The following is an 18,144-nucleotide window of genomic DNA, read 5'->3' on the forward strand; positions in this document are numbered from 1 at the left end:
CCCCCGTCAGTTAATCACTAAAACCATGGAGACGATGTGAGAAAAAAAAAAAAAAAAAAAAGAACATTCTAGAAATGGATGGTGGTGATGGTGGCACAGTAATGTAAAGTACTTAATGCTACTGAATTGTGCGCTCAAACATGGTTAAAATGATAACTTTTGTGTATATTTTACCAGTGAAAAGAAGTAATTAAGAAAAGACTCAGGGTACCTTGACTAAAACTAGAAAAAACAATCAATCCCATGCTATATTTTATATTCCATGCTACATTTATCTACTTTTCATCTTTTAATTTGATAACTTATACAAAAGTAAGTATATGAGGCATTATGTTTATTTGTTGCCAAAAACTGGGTACATTTGAAACTGAGAGACTCTCACATCCCTACCAGTGTCCTGAGCCTGGAGGAAGGACTTGGTGACCAGGGCTCAGGTCCTCAAGACCACCTGGACCTCTTCAGCTGCTGGTACTGAGTCCGGGGCAGCTTCTGCTTTTGTGAATACCATGGAAGGCTCTGGGAAGGGAGATTGTGTCTTTTCTCCAAAAAATTGAGAGTGGAAGGGGGGAAATACTCCAACAGGGAAAACATGCAGTAAATGAGGTGACTGAGGACATCTGACATCACAAGAAGACACAGTTTCTCTTGAAGTACTGATTACAGTAAGAAACCACAGCATTTACTCTCAGCCCTTATCTTATGGATGTTCTGGGAAGACCTCACCCAGATTCCTTCAGATAACTCCCAACATCTGCTTCAAGGTTCACGGAGATAACAAGCCCATTTATAACTCCTTCTGGACACTTCTGGGAACCGCCCATTCAGTCTGCAGGGATGATAAGCTCCAAATTCCAGGACACACACTCTGCTGGACACCCCGGCTGTCCATGGGGGAAGCGGTTCATCCAGCCCATTCCCTCAAGGCCTCAGGAAGGGGCCTGCCAACTTGCACCAAAACTTGGGTTTACCCACTATAAGGAAAATCTTCCCTCTCCCCTCCACATACACGTACCTCCCACCAGGCAAAGCCCTTACCTCTGGCCATAGCTGCCCTTCCAGTGTATTCCTTCCAAGAGAGGTATGGACCTGAGGGGTCCCTGAAAGAAGGTAGAAATAGTTCAAGTTATTTAGCTGGAATTAACTCCCACCCAAATTTGTAGCTTTCATGCCCTTCCTCCCAGCCATATCTATGTGCCCAGCTCAGTAATGGCCCTTGTGTTAGGGAAGCCCAGATTCTATTTGTCCAGCTATCCCCTCCATTGGGTGGGACACCGTGCTTCCATTAACACAACCATTTAGGGCAGAATCCCCAGGTTAAAAAGCAAAAGTGTTACCTGGGAGGGGTCAGCAATAACATTACACCATGCCCAAGCACATTATCACAGATTGCTTTTTGGGCTCCTTAGCAAAGAGCAGAACCCGCAAAGAAAGTAATGTCAGACAAATAGTTCATGTTGTTGCAGATTCAAGACAAAGCAGGGAAGGCAAAGGATGTTATAAAAGAGTTTGAAGGGTAATGTGATCTTAGGAGAAGAGCTAATCACAGGACTCCTAGCAGCCATGACTGTACTAAGTACCTGGATAGGGGCTGTATTGAGGGGTCTTGCTGAACGTGAAGAATGAGGGGAAGAAAAGGCAGGTAGGGAGATGGCAAAGATACTGACCTTCTCCCAGCTTACTTTTGGCCAGTCTTTAAAAACATTTACTATTTTTTACTTTTTAAAAGTATAATTGACTTACAATAAATTAAATTCATTTTAAGTGTACACGTAGATAAGTTTTTCCATGTTTTTTAAGTACACAAACTATAGTAGTTTTAAATGAACAGCACCCTAAATTTAAAAAGGGGAAGAAAACACCCACAATGCTACTACTCTTACAATCAAAAGTGATTTTGTTTGTTCATTTTTTTCATGACCATAATCAGGCACATGTTGTATTCAGTTATAATTTGTGTGCATGCAAATTTGTATCCTGCAAACTTCCTTTGACGTATCATGAGCATTTTTAATGTTGTTATATAATTGTGATGCTTATTTCAATAGCTACATGATACATCAATGATAATGAGATTTAATCAGAGGTCAGTGTACCTTACTTCCTCTGACTTCTCCCCACCCAATGCCTGCCCAGGGTACATACTCCTTATAAGGACATGCGATACAAAAACCCCCAAACAACATTAGCAATGCCAAAAGGAATTCTGACTTGGGCAAGAGGGCTTGATTTCTTTTCCACCACAGCCTTCTTCTGCAGCTTTACTTTTTTGACCCTGAAAATAATTTATCTAGAGTTTCATGAGGAGCAACAGTATATTTCCATTCTATGCTCCCTATGAGATCAGGCACCGATTTCCACGTTAGAGCTTGCACAAGGAATGATGACAGGAATCTGCCTCCAGATTTCAGCGATTCCTTTGAAATTCCCAGAAGCAAGCTTTCTGGGCAGAAAGGGCCACATGACGGGAAGGCATAGAGGTATGGACAAGCACAAAATGCTGGAAAAGGCTGGCATAGGGGTAACTGGAGGCCAGGGAAGTGGTGGGCAGGGGGGATGAGGCTGCACAGACAGATGGTAGCTGGGCTGGGGAGCCACAAATGCCAGGCTAGTCCATGAGCAACAGGAAGCTGTGACCAGTCTCTGAAAAGATGATTTTAAGGTAATCATCACTCCAGGGGGAGTGGGATGGAGGAGTTAGCAGGGCAGAGATTTGAGACTATTTTGGTAATTTTCTTTCTAAGCCAGGATAAAAATGTAAATGGTAGCCAACACAAATACAGTTTCTATGTGCCAGGCACTGTTCTAAACACTTATGTGAACTAATTCGTTTAATCCTCATGACAACTTTATGAGATAAATGCCATCATCTCCAGTTTACAGACAGAAAACTGAGGCCCCAAAAGGTTAAATGGCCTTTTAAAGGTGGCAAGAGATGGTGACTCATGCCTGTAATCCCAGCACTTTGGGAAGCGGAGATGGAATGATTACTTGATCTCAGGAATTTGAGACCAGCCTGGGCAACATAATGAGAATCCGTCTCTAAAAAAAAAATACATATATATATATAAAAATTAAAAAATATGACATTGCTAGCAAATGGTGATGGTGGGGTTTGAAAACAGGCAGTCTGGCTCATCTGACTCCATGAGCCACGCTTGAACCAAAAAGCTAAGTGTAAGCCACATGCCCAAGGTCTAGACCAGGGCCAGCAGACTTTTTCTGTATAGGGCCAGATAGTCAATATTTTAGATTTTACTCACCATATGGTCTCTACTGAAACTACTCAAGTCTGCTGCTGCAGTGTGAAAGCAGCCACGAACAACATGTAAACAAATTAAATTTATTTATGGTGACTGAAGTTTGAATTCCATATAATTTTCATGTGTCACGAAATATTCTTTTTATTTTTTGGAACCATTAAAAAATGTAGCAACCTTTGTGGATATCAAGAAACTGATTCTAAAATTTATATGAAGAGGCAAATGACCTAGAAGAGCCAACACGATATTGAAGAACAAAGTTGGAAGACTGATACTATCTGACTCCAGGATTGACGATACAGCTACTGTGATCAAGACAGTGTGACTGGCAAAAGAATAAACAACTAGATCAACAAGACAGAATACAGAGCCCAGAAATAAACCCACATAAATAGAGTCAACAGAGCTTTGACTAAGGAGCAAAGGCAATATTACAGAGAGGAGACAGTCTTTTCAACAAATGGTGCTGGAACAACAATTTTTTAATTAAAAGAAAATCACTCCTCAAAAGCTTTTGGACCCCTTCTTTAAATAGTAGTATTCTAAAACAAATTTTATGACAGCTAATATACTCAGCACTCTATTATAAAGTTTTTAAAAATGAAATAAGCAGAAGATCTAACCCAGTGCCTGTACAAAGTATATGTCGAAATATGTTAATTATGATGAAAGATGCTCTCATTTGATTATCAAAACAATCCAGCATTATTAGTATAATTTTAAAGCAGCAAAAGTTTTAAATGTTGTTTAGAGGGTTGGGTCTGGGTCCAGAGTTTACTGCTCACTCCGGAATTCAAAGGTTTTAATGAGGCTCAAAAGAGGATGTTTCTGAAGACGACAGGTGTATCCCCACATTTTTTTCCTGAAACTGTTATGGAATCTTCTAGGTCTTTTATTTTTTTCTGCTGCACTCCCGCATTCTGTTATGCACTCCCACACCCTGGGTGGTGTGTGTGTGTGTGTGTGTGTGTGTGTGTGTGTGTGTGTGTGTGTGTGTGTGTGCAGGCGCGTGCTTATGTGTGTCTGTTGAAAATTATAAAAGCAGCAAGAATTTGAGAAGTCAGGACCCCAAAGAAAAAGTAAGTACAGAGAGTGGGCTCAGCATCCTTGAAGCATTTGTCAAATCATGAGTAACAGAAATCAGCAGCCGAGAGGCTAAGACACTGCGCAGAGCTTCAGGCAGTTTAATGGAACTGGGGGAAAACACTGAGTTCAGCACACATCGAGGAGGAGGGACCCTGATGAATATTGCAGGCTTTCAAGTAGAACCTAAAACAGACCTTTGGAGTAGGGATAAACTAGAAATGGGCTGATCTGTAAAAAGTCTAAAGACCAGACTTGAATCAGTTTGACTCCTGATTAGATAAAAGTGATCTGTTCCTCCCTAACTGCCTGCCGAAAGCAAGAGGAAAACCTTTATGGATGAAAATACTACCAGCCAGAGCATGAAAATTATCTAATTTTTTATATACAATGCCTGGCTTTGCATTAAAAAATTTCCAGGAGACAACATTAAATAAACCAAAGCCAAGAGAAAATTTAAAAACAACAGACAACAGATTAGTGAAAAGCAGTGGACTAATATGGAAATAAATGAAGGAAATCCACAATCTTTCCAGCTCAATGTTTCGTACCCAGTTACAACAAGAGGTGGTCAAATCAGAAATTTGGACAATGGGGCAATCTAGGAAATAAGAAGTACTGAGATATGCTCCTCACATATCTCTGAGTAACTGGAAATTGATGTATGTGCCAGAAAGACTGAAAGAGCCACATGTAAATCTAAAACCAAGAGAGACTTAAGAATTGGCTCTAACTTTGTGCTCATTCTCTAACCTACACACACAGCAAGCAACAGAACCTTATGGTCTCAAGGTGTTTGAACATAACCTCTGTCCAAATCATTGACTGATCACTAAACCATGCAGACTCAGGGACTCCTAGGATGCCAGGCCAAAAAACAAAACAAAACAAAACAAAACAAAACAAAAAAATAGGAGAGAGAGAGAGAGAAAGAAAAAAAAGAAAGAAAGAAAAAAAAAACTGAGCAAAGACATCAGTGGTTAGCTGCACACAATGAGAGAGACAGATTTCACAGTTTAAGTCCAGGCAAGTTATTAAAAAACAAACTAATGACCTTCAGAAAAATAAAACAGAATCCAGAATCGCTATGTTTGATCAAACATGTCTAGTCTTCAAACAAAAGTTACTAGGCATGCCTTGATATTGAAACAACAGTCCCAGAAGAAGAAAAAAAGCAATCAATGGAAACTGAGTTGACACAGATGTTAGATTTCACAGGCAAAGTCTTCAAAGCAGCTATTATATGTATTTGAAGAATTAAATAAAGCCACGAAGACAATGACAACAAATAGAAGTGATATAAAATGGAAATTCTGGAGTTGAGAAGTACACTAACTGAAAAGAAAGATTCACGAAGTGGGTTCAGCAGCAGGCTTGAGAAGACAGAATAAAAGATCAGTAAACTTAAAGATAGTAAGTATATTTCTAAAAAATACAGAGGAAAAAAGATTGAAGAAAAACAGAACCTCAGATCTGTGGACAGCGTCAAACATACAAACATACATGTAATATGAGCCCCAGAAGAAAAAGAAAGACAGAGATGGGGTGGGGCGGGGGAAGGCAGGAAATGATTTAAAGATAAAATGGCTAGGCTGAGGTGGATGGATCACCTGAGGTAAGGAGTTCGACACCAGCCTGGCCAACATGGTGAAACCTCATCTCCACTAAAAAAATTTTTTTAAAAAAGTTAGCCAGGCATGATGGTAGGTGCCTGTAATGTCAGTTACTTGGGAGACTGAAGCAGGAGAATTACTTGAACCGAGGAGGCAGAGATTGCAGTGAGCCAAGATCACACCATTGCACTCTAGCCTGAGCAAGAGTGAAACTCCATCTCAAAAAAAAAAAAAAAAAGATAAAATGGCTGAAAATTTCCCAAACCTCCCACATTTGATGAAAAATATTAAACCACAGATTAAACAAGCTGAAAGAACGTTAAGTAGGATAAGCACAGAGACTCTTACTTACACACATCAACTATAATAGTCTATGTATCTAGGTGTAGTTCTAAAACCAAAGAAAAAATGTTGAAAGCAGCTGGAGTAAAATTCTTCAAGTACAGGAGACCAATCTTAAGATCAGACTGACTTCTCATCAGAAACAATGGAAGCCAAAAGGCAGTAGAATGACAGGCAAAATTCCAAAAGGAAAATGATCCCAGTTGGGACATTGGTGATGTAAAAAGGAATGAAGTACAGAAGAATAAATATGTAGGTAAACCTAAAATAATATTTATTGTACAAACTGTAGACCAGCAAACTATGGCCCATAGTCAAATCTGCCCACAGCCTATTTTTATATGACCCTGTAGATAAGAATCATTCTTAAATTTTTAAAGGGTTATTAGAAAAAACACAAAGAATATGATATAAAATATATGTCACTCACAAAATCTCAAATATTTACAACCTTGCCCTTCTCAGAAAAAGTTTGCCAACCCTAATATAAATAATAATTTAATATATTTTAGAGTTTAAAAGACATGAAACAAATTGCTTTGTGGGCAGATTTGGATGGAATAAATGGAGTTAAACTGTTATAAGATTTTCCCGTTATCTGGGAAGTGGTAAAAGTACTGATTTATATTAGACTTTAATAAGTCAAGGGTGCATGTTATCACTTTAAACACCAAAATAATGATGAAAATTGTATAATCCACAAGCTAGTGTTGGGCAGGATGGGGTAGTGAAACCTAAACAATAAAAATACTTAATCCTAAAGGAGGCAAGATATCAGGGGAAGGCCAGGCACAATGGCTCATGCTTGTAATCTCAATGCCTTGGGAGATTGAGGTGGAAGGATTACTTCAGCCCAGGAATTCGAGACCAGCCTAAGCAACATGGTGAAACCCTGTCTCTACAACACACACACACACAAACACACAGACACACACAAAATTATCTGAGTGTGGTGGTGCATGTCTGTAGTCCCAGCTACTCAGGAGGATCACTTGAGCCTAGGAGTTTGAGGTTTCAGTGAGCCATGATCACATCACTGCACTCCAGCCTGGGTGACAAAGTGAGACTCCATCTCAAAATAAAAGAAAAAAAAAAGGAAAAGAAAAAAGAAAAAAATTAGCAGTAAAGAACACAAAACAGGTGCATTGAAACATAGATATTATATTGAAACAGAAGCTGAGGAGGGTGTATGAGAACTTCCTTCAGGATCTGATAGGTCGGATGCCAAGTGGGCTGGCCTTGTTCCATGTGGCCCTCAAACCAGGACTAGACCAGTGGAAGCAAGTTGCCCCTTGGTGGAATAGCTGGAGCTACCCAAACAAGAATGGGCTGCCAGGGCACTGGTCCAAGTAGAAAGTGGGGATCGTGAACATGTGGCACATACACCAGGCAGAGGTTAAGAGCTTGGAAATCCTTGGTCTGATCAACTTCTCCAAGCCTTACTTTCCTCACCTGTAAGGTGAGGTTGACAATGCCTGCCCCATGGAGTTGCGTGAGGATTAAATGCATGTAAACATCCAGCACAGTGTCTGACTCACGGAAAGAACTCAGTAATTGCTAGTTATACTTATAATTTCAGCATCTGAGAGGTGGTTGGCATACACCATCTTTTAGATCCTTTCAGCCTCAATATTCTGGAATTTCTTCACATAACTAAATGCTCAGGAGTTCATGTTTTTACCTTGATGATGTGAGTCATCCACGACAGCTGCTCTGGGGTGTCACAATAAAGCTGTTCCTGGGATCTAAATGTTAAGCATCCAGACCTGAAGATCCAAAGGGAAACCTGGTGCCTCTTGGTTCTGCCCCACTAACTCTTGGAGCGGCATGAGCCCTCACTCTACTTCTCTGCTTTCACCAGCTACAGTCCGTGTTCCCACAGTACCCCAAGGCACTGTGGAAGAAATTATTGAATCTCTGTGGCATCATCAAACCCCAATAATGGAATCCCAAGGGAACCTTTCCCTTTTTGAAAGGTTGTTTTAACATCAAGCTCATGGATATATGAAGGGCTTTGAGCTCTTTGAAAAATTCCCACCTGAGTCAGGGCAGTCAGGGGAAAAAAACAAGTACTTTTCCATCCTGATGGGAAAGCAAGAGAAAAACACTTGTGCATGCTCTGAGAAACAGGTTTGGCTGAGATCAGTCATCCAAGTTGGACAGAGGTGTGACCACTGGGGTCCGGAACCAACAAAGCGCCATGGAAACATCAGGTCTTAGCAAGGTAAAACCACATGTGCTTTTCCCTTAGTGGGGCACCTTCTAAAGCAGTGGCTCTCAGCCCATTACCTGCTGCCTAGCCCCCAAATGCAGAGACTCAGATTTGACTGGCTCGGTGGGGCATGGGTATGCTGGGCATGAGAGTTTTTTAAAGCCCCTCCAGTAATGTTCACGGGCTTCCAAGGTTAACAGCCTGACTCTACAAGGAAACCCAACTTGTATTAGTCCAACAGCTGACCACATATGGGTGGGGTGATTTCAAAAGCAAAATTAAAGCGGAGCATGCTCTCTTAATTTACAGATTTCCTTGATGTTTGTATACTTACGATGTGTCTGGAGTGCGATTTTCTAGCCCCTGTCCCTTCCTTGAGGGAATACAGCCATTTCACGACCTTGATTAAACATCGAATCTATCTGAACACTGACTTCCTCATCTATAAAATGTGAAGAGGACTAGCTTCCCTGTCTTCTTCATGGGGTTGTCATGAGAATCAAAGAACTAGAAAGGGTTGTATAAGTGAGAGAGGACCATACACAAGGGAGAGGTGACTTGCCTTCCTGGATGAAAGGAAGAAGCATCTCCTAGGCATCAGGGAAGAATTTCAAGGCCAACTTATGTGGCATTAAGGTCACTCTTCAGTGCACATTAAAATCCTGGGCTCTTTGAAAAGTTGTAATGCTCTCACTGTGATCTTAGGGGCAGGGTTTATGACCTTTTTGGCATTTTTACAGCCTCAGAGGGCCATAAGTGCATGCAGACGATACTAGCAAGGGTGTGGACAACACTGCTTTCCACTAAGCACTGAGCTGTGCTGGTGAGCTTGGAAGGGGAGGGCCCAAGTCAGCCAGTGTCATCCCCTGCATGGTTTTGAATGATAAGCAGATCCTGTGGGTGACTATGTGCTGCACTGCACAGGGTAGCTGTAAGCTATCACCCTATGTGACCTACAGGGACTGTAGGATGCTGCATGGACCTGTGAGCAGGTGCTGCATGTGACTAGCTGTGGATGCTGAGTCAGAAAACCATGAGTCATGCCTCGCTGGCTGCTCCATTAAAATTCCAGGTGCTCTAAGGCGTACAGGATGTTAGCACAGCGTCCTGTCAGTGTGGTGCTTGGCTAGTCACATGCTGCCACCAGTGGAAGGTGAGAATGAGGAACAGAGAACCCTTCTGAGGTAGCTGGGTTGACCTCTGAATATATGTCTCAGAATTCTAGAGTAGATGAGGTGAGCAGACCTTCAAGATCATCTTGTTTACTAGATCCAGAGAGGCTAGAAAACCTGCCAAAGGCTATTCAGCAAGGTACTAACAGAGTCATGTGTAGAACTGGATTCTCCTTAATCTAGTCAAGTACGCTTTCCCTGAGACCAAAGTCTTCTAGAAAGTATAGAAAGACTCATTACATGTGTTGTCTTCTATCCTGAATTTCCAGAAGAAATCTATTGTTTTGCCCTGTCTGTAGATCAGTATTTCCAGCTGTCTTTATTACCATTAGTCATTCTAGATTTATCATCAGAATACTGGCCAAAGAATGATTTAGGATCAACAATGTCACAACCTTTGGGTAGACACAACCTCTAGTCTGATTACAAAAACATTCGAGATGGCTTCAAAAGTCTCAAATCACAATTAAATACTCTGTCCTGTGCTGATGGTCCCAGAGAGACCTCACCACCAATCACAGACCTCATTCCAGGCAGAGACCAGTGCACCCTCCTGTCTCCATCCCCTGATGCCCACAGATATCCAATATTATACACCCTGTGCCCCAAGAGAGGGAAGCAGTCCCAATAGGAAATAACATATTCAAAGTTTACTTGTAGTTTTGCCCTTGGCCTCACACAAGGGGATGCCTTACTTTTAGATCACATTTTCTTCAACTTCCTCATGGGATTGCTGTGGTTGGATGTGTACTCCAAAGTTCACATGTTGGAAACTTGATCCCCAATGTAGCGGTGGTAGGAGGTGTGACCTATAACATGTGACTAGGTTCTGCCCTCACAGATGGATTAATGTCATTATTGTGGGAGTAGATTTGTTATAAAAGGATGAGTTTGGCCCCTTTTGTCTCTCTCTCTTTCCCTCATTTGCCCTTTTGCCTTCTGCCATGGGATGGCACAGCAAGAAGGCCCTCACAAGATGCCAGCCCCTCAATCTTGGACTTTTCAGCCTCCAGAACCATGAGACTATAAATTTCTGTTCATTATAAATGGCCCAGTCTGTGGCATTATAGCAGCACACTACAGACTAAGACAGGGACAGCTGAGGCCAACCCAGAGCCAGGAAGGAGCAACCTGTAGAAGATAGTCCCATAGTGAAGATGAACAAGCAGACCTTAACGATGGCAGGTTCCAGAGCCCTGACTCCTCCTATACTGATGCCTTCCACAATCAGCAGCAGCTCTAGCTTCGCCTCAGCCACCATTGGCCAGAACTTTAAACAGGACCAGGGATTCCTCAAAGTTGGCTGGCGGCAGGTGTGTTAATCAGTGAACCCCAAGAGGAAGGGAGTCTCAGGAAGGGAGACCATCAGGAAGGTCTCCTCCCAGAGACAACTGGGAAGTAGTGGTGTGAAGGAAGGGAGGCTTAGGACCCCTCATTCTCAGAGATGCAACAGTGCAAGAGGATATGGTGGCCTAAGGCATGAAGAAAAGCACTCACCTTTCCCAGAGCCCAGCAGTATCCCTGCTGGGCCCCTTCCTATGATCCAGGGCTCTGTTCACCAAGGTGGTGCCTCTTTTGACTCATGACCTTTTATGTCTGGAGCTGGAGGACTCATCTTGCCCAAAATACCACTTGCATCATGCCACTCCCCTGCTAGAGAACCTTCTATAGCTCCCCATTTCCCACTACAGCAAATTAAAATTCCAGGCTTGCTGCATGATCTTAGGCCAGTCACTCCATCAGGTTAGTTTTTGTAAATGTAAAATAAAAGATTTGGTTTCAATCATTTTAGAAGTCTCTTTAAGCTAAAAGGCACTCTGAAAAACCTCCACTCTCCTTGCACTGGGGTTTAATTGTCCTACCTTAACTCCTCATTTTGCTCCACACCAACCCCACACTCCAGTTCAGCCAGCCTGCTCCTGCTCCTCAAACCCATCATGCCATGCCCTCCCCTCGCCTGCCCTCTCTCCTCCTTGGTGTTTCTCTCAGTCCCACTCACCCTTCCGTGAGCAATTGAGTTTCACCTCCCACATGAGATTCCTCCAGCCTACATTCATCTCTCAGCTCTCTGAATCCTATTGCTTTTATTACAGCTGCTTGCACCTATTTTGGTGCTTAATTCTTCTCCAGTGATTTTATGCGGATCCGTTTTCTCTCCCCAGAGGGTTCCTTAACATTTGATTTAGTAACTACCAGCCAGGCACAGCCCAACTTGGGTTTTTAGAAGGGTGCTCAGACAGTTAATTGACAGTAGCAAAAGTGCAACTTGATGAAAATGGTGACTGACAATAAAGTCCTAAAAATCTACAAGGTACAGATGACATCCCAGGAAAGGAACTTTTGAGCCTCTAGAGAAAACCCCATAGCTGTGCTCAGTGTCCAAAGCAGACATTTGGAGAAAAGTGTGTGAGCTGAAGTGAGGGGGTGGGGATGGGGATGGAGGCATTGGGATGTAGAGTCTAACTCCAGAGATTCGGGGATGGCTATGCCACCAACTAGGTATGTGACCCAAGCAGGTTCTCCCCGATCTTGCATCAATAATTTGAAGGACTCAGGCCACCAAAGGTTCTCAAATATCCCTTTCTACTCTTATTTAGAAAGTCAGTATTTCTAGAAGGCTTGGGAAAACTTCCTGCAGGAAGGCAAGGAAAACCAACCTTCAGGAAGAACCCTGGGCTGTTGCAAAACCAATGTTACCTAGCTTGTTTTAGTAATGAAAAGGTATCTTTTTCTCATTCAATGAGTTCACCCAGCTCCCACCGTTGGTTTTGCATTGACAGGCCTGTCATGGGTATGTTACCAAGGCAACAAGTGTTTTTCCCACGGGCATGACAATCTTCTGGGAACTTCTGACCCATTCGAGGAAAATAAAATTCTAGCAAAAATGGTATTTTATTAGATACAATGATTTCTTGCCAACCTGCTTTTGCCAACTGCAGTTTTAAGCTAATGATATTTCAGTTTTATAAGCCAAGACATTCAAAGCAGGAATCTGTTTTCATATGTACTGCTTGTTGAGTCCATTTAAAAGTTTAAATAAAAGTCTAATTTTGGTTCTTCCCTTGAGCTCTATTACATTGTAAGGTAGCGAAAGGTGCTGGCCCTGGATCCAAGCTCAGGACAGACCTCAGCTTGCTGTACTAATTAGCTGGATGATTTTGGACAAGTTACCTATCTTCTCAGTTTTCTCATCTGTAAAATGGGAAAAATAGCACAGGCCATCTTAAAGGAAGGCTATTATACATGAACTGTGCTTATCATAGAGCTTGGTTTTACTAGGGAGGCTCACACCATGAATTTAGTTTTAAGTGATCCTCAAATGATAACATCCCCAGTGCCCAACAGAATGAACTTATATCTTCTCTGAAGACACTCACCTTCATCCTAGGCCTCAAAGAATCTCATAAGCACATTTTCAAGGAGTCTGAGCAGCATGCAATCAAAAATAACCAGGTACAGTACATAAAGAAATTAGATACATATGAGTAAGAATCAGCAGGAAAACAAAAGAAACAGATCACAAAGACTTTGGATACTAAAATCATCAAAACTGTAAAATTATAAAATGAATTTTTGTTGTTGTTGTTTGTTCGTTTTTTGAGACCAAGTCTCGCTCTGTTGCCCAGACTGGAATGTAGTGGTGCAATCTCGGCTCACTGCAACCTCTGCCTCCCAGGTTCAAGCAATTCTCCTGCCTCAGCCTCCTGAGTACTGGGACTAGAGGCACAAACCACCATACCCAGCTAATTTCTGTATTTTAAATAGAGACGGGGTTTCACCATGTTGGCCAGGCTGGTCTAAAACTCTTGACCTTAAGTGATCTGCCTGCCTCAGCCTCCCAAAGTGCTGGGATTACAGACGTAAGCCACTGTGCCTGGCCCTTAAAATGACTATGTTTTTTTTAAAAATAAGACAAACTTGAAGTTTTTATGGGGATCCAAAGTTATTTAATTACCAATTTGGTAAGAAACTAAATGTAAGGGCCGGGCGTGGTGGCTCAAGCCTGTAATCCCAGCACTTTGGGAGGCCGAGACGGGCGGATCACGAGGTCAGGAGATCGAGACCATCCTGGCTAACACGGTGAAACCCCATCTCTACTAAAAAAAATACCAAAAAAAAACTAGCCAGGCGAGGTGGCGGGTGCCTGTAGTCCCAGCTACTCAGGAGGCTAAGGCAGGAGAATGGCGTAAACCCGGGAGGCGGAGCTTGCAGTGAGCTGAGATCCGGCCACTGTACTCCAGCCTGGGTGACAGAGCAAGACTCCGTCTCAAAAAAGAAAAAAAAAAGAAACTAAATGTAAGTTAAGTTTGAAAAATAAAAAAACCAGTTTCCAAAATCTTCAATGATCAGAGTTAACAGAAAATTAGACACAATTGAAGGAGATTGAATAAACTAGAAGATGTATCATAATAAATTACTTAGAATGCAGTATAGAAAGACAAAAAGATGGTAAAGTTGGGAGAGAGGTTAAGAGACATGGTACATGGAGTGAGCAGGCCAAACGCCGTGCTGGCATTCCAGAAGGAAAAGGCAGAAATGATCGAGTAGAGGCAACACTTCAAGAGATACTGGTTGAGAATTTTCAAAACTGATGAAAGTAATCAAGCCACAGATTCAGGACACGCTAAAAATGCCAAGCAAGATAAATTTACATAAATCAATGAACTAGAAAACAAACATACAATATAGACAATGGTATATTTTTCCAAAGATGGCCACAGCATTTTGTCTCATCCCGTATGCCCTTTTGCAATGTGATTTTTGCCATTCTTCCCATCAAGAGGTGGCGTCTATTTCCTTCACTTTGAATCTAGGCTACTACAGAAACTTGCATTGACCCATAGAAGCAGCAGAAATGACTTTGGTGCCCGGACATTAGAAGGCTTTGTGGCTTCTATTTGTGCTCTTTTGGGACTTTGGGTCCCCATGTAAAGAAGTCCAGACTGCGCATACAGAAACAAAGGCCAAGTGGGGGAACACGAAGACACTCAGTTCCCAGTACCAAGTCCCCAGACATCTCATTTGGGGCCCACCAAGTCAATCCCAGATGATACTATGTGGAACAGGGATGAGATGTTTCTGCTGAAGTCTTCCCCAGCTGCAGGTTCACAGAACTGTGAGTAAATAAAGTGGTTGCTACTGTAAGGCACTGAGATTTGGGGTATTTTGCTATGCCTCAATAGAGAACAGTGACACAGAAGATCAATAAAAGCCAGGCATGGTGGCTCATTCCTGTAATCCCAACTCTTTGAGAGGCTGAGGTTGGAGGACAGCTTGAGCCCGGGCATTCAAGACCAGCCTGGCCAACGTGGTGAGACCCTATTCCTACAAAAAAAAATTTTTTTTAATTAACAGGTGTGGTAGTATGCACCTGTGGTCCCAGCTACTTGGGAGCCTGAAGAGACAGGATCTCTTGAGGCCCAGAGGTCGAGGCAGCAGTAAGCTGTGATCATGCCACTGCACTCCAGCCTGGACAGCAGAGCGAGACCTTTCTCAAAAAATAAATAAATACATACATACATGCATACATACATAAATTGGTTTGAAAAAATAATAAAGTGGACAAACTTCTAGTAAGATAAATCATAAATAATCAGTACCAGAAACAAAAAGAAGGACATGACTACAGAAGCTGCAGGTATTGAAGGGATAACAGAAAGCCATACACAAATTTTATGCCAAACCACTTGCAAATTTACTTGAAATGGACACATTCCTAGAAAAAAAACCTTCCGAAGTGAATTTAAGAAAAAGAAAATATGACTAATTCTATAACTGCTAAAGAAATTGAAGCAGTAGTCACAAATCTACGGAAAAATAATATTCCAGGCCCAGATGGCTTCATTGGCAAGTTCCGCCAAACATTAAAAGGAAAAAAATCCATTATTATTACACACTATTCCAGAAAACAGAAAAATAGGAGCACTCCCAAATTCATTTTATGAGACTGTAAAATATTGGTACCCAAATCCAGCAAGGGCAGAGAGAAAAAAGAAACTTACAACTCAATCTCATTCATGAACATATAAGAAAAATAACCTGAAACAACTGTTAGCAAACTAAGCTTAGCAATATAAGGAAAAAAATACACCATGATCAACTAGATTTTATGCCAGCAATGCACGGATCATTCAGTATTAGCAAGTCTATTAATATAACTCAACATAATAGATCTAAGAGTAAATAATTATATGATTATTTCTATAGATGCTGAAAAGGCCTTTAACAAAATTTAATATGAATTTCTGATTAATTAAAACTCAAGGAGGTAGAAATTTATGGTTATTTCCTTAATATGAACACACACATATATATATGTTATGTATGTACGTATGATTCCCAAAGGCCATCATCTAACTGAATAGGAAAATATTCATTTCCCATTGCTTTTTGTAACCTTAAGACCACATGGTCCTTAAAAATATGAAAACATAATCAAATTACATTGTAATAAGATAAATTAAAATATTTCTTATCTGTAACATTTGCAAAAATTCTAAGTCTTGACTGCATGTTTTATTGTCAATATAGCTTTATTGTCAAGCTATGGGAAAATAAGCAATTTCGTATATATTGTTGGTAGGAATGCGAACTGGTACGATCCTTACAGAAGGAAATTTGTTACTATCTAACAAATCTATATGTGTGTTCACCCTCTGACCTAGAAACCCCAGTTCTAGGAATTTATCCTAAGTCAGATGTATAGCCTAGCATAAGCTGAACTTGAAAAAGATACATGCATATGACTGTTCATGACAGTATTATTTGTAATAGCAAAATATTGGAAACAACCTAATGGCCATGTTGGGAGGCTGGTAGAATATACAATACATATTGGAATATTCTGCAGTTGGAAAAAAATAAAGATCTCTGAACTAATATAATATTATTTTCAGGACATACAATTAAGTGAAAAAAATCAAAATGCAAAAAACACGTATAGCAAGTCATCTTGTGTAAGAATAAAGGAAAGTAAGAATGTATTTTCTCAAAAAGAAACAAAAGATATTAAACTAATAAAATTGGTTACCTACAGAAATGATAGAAATGGGATAGAAAGGGTAGGGGAAGGGGATGGGACCTCTCTGAGTACATCTTTTCATATAGTTTTGACTTTCGAACCATGTTAATGTTTTATATATTGAAAAAACACAGTAAAAAGCAAGAATGGAAGAAACAAAATTAAATACAAACAGACACACTTAACTGTATGCCAACTAGGTTGTATAATTACGCAGAGAGAACAAAAAAATAATTCAAGCGATTTTGAACACAATATTTTGATGATACACCCTGAGTGGGATATATTCTAAAGGACGGAAGAAGGGCAAAGGAATTTTGAACTTCATTTGTTGTTAGTGGTGTTGTCACAGCAATTCCAGTACTGTGTTGTAGGTATTGTAGGATTCAGCAAGTGAGTAAATTCACTGATGTGTTTGTAACCCAGATTTGTGTTGTGGGCGAAGGACAATACAAATATGGAATGAAAGAGGGAGATGAAAAAGTGTAATTCTACCTAAATGAAAGATATCTTTATAAATTTATTGCGTGTTTTTAAAAAAGAAAACGATATTTCTTAGTTTTGTCACTGAGCAGGCCTAGACAATAACACTTCAGCAGCAGCAAACATTCCCAACACCTGGACCTTGGTTTCCAAGTAACACTCCCCTATCAATGGAAGCCTTGAGGAAACAGCTGATTCCAGGTTTGGGATAGAGGAAATACGAGGTTAGCTGGGAAAATCTTGTACCATGAAGTTTAAAAGTGCTTAAAAATTGATAGGGACACAGAAGTCACCTTGAAGAGGCTCTCACTGGCCAAATCTGTAATAACTTGGACATCAAAATGAAAAATTATAGGCCTGGATTACAATACACAGGTTAATAAGGGTCCATAAATGAATTTCTTTTCTTTTCTTTTTGAGACAGGGTCTCACTATATTGCCCAAGCTGGTCTCCAACTCCTGGGTTCAAGCTATCCTCCCTGCTTAGCCTCCCATAGATGAATTTCATATGAAAAAGACGAGACAAAAAGGAGTGGGGAGTTCAGTTAAATATTTTTTAAGTGGGAGAAAAGAGGGAATCTCTTTTTTATAGAGGAAACCCAACTAATAGCAGAAGGAAGAAGGAATGATAGAAAAATCACTGTCTTACAATCACCGTGGTAAAAATTTAGGCAAGAAATATCAATGGATGCTAAAAAATCCCTGGGAAAAAGGGTAGTCACACAGTCTCCCAGCATCTCCCTATGGATGATTTATAAACCACATGGGGAAGGTACCTTCACAAGGGGAAAAGGTCAGGCAGCCGCCACCTTCACCAAAGTATCAAATTTGGCATCACCAACTGGGGGATTCAAGAACATCACTGTTTGTTGTTCACACACAAAAACCAGCTGAAGACGTTCATCGACACAAAATAAACAAAAAGCTGAGAGAACTTTTTTTTTTTTTTTTTTTTTTT

At 40.9% G+C, this 18,144-nt stretch overlaps 1 protein-coding gene across 1 annotated transcript in view; it reads right to left on the bottom strand.

Annotated features, from left to right (window-relative positions):
* PLB1 (phospholipase B1) overlaps positions 1–18,144 on the bottom strand; it is a 156,858-nt gene that overhangs the window by 134,280 nt on the left and 4,434 nt on the right. The window contains exon 2 of the mRNA XM_011972728.1: positions 1,036–1,097. Within this exon, the coding sequence (XP_011828118.1) occupies positions 1,036–1,097 (62 nt within the window). The remainder of the gene's footprint in view (positions 1–1,035; positions 1,098–18,144) is intronic.

The sequence above is a fragment of the Mandrillus leucophaeus genome, unplaced genomic scaffold (assembly GCF_000951045.1).
Source record: "Mandrillus leucophaeus isolate KB7577 unplaced genomic scaffold, Mleu.le_1.0 Scaffold13, whole genome shotgun sequence".
Classification (NCBI taxonomy): domain Eukaryota; kingdom Metazoa; phylum Chordata; class Mammalia; order Primates; family Cercopithecidae; genus Mandrillus; species Mandrillus leucophaeus.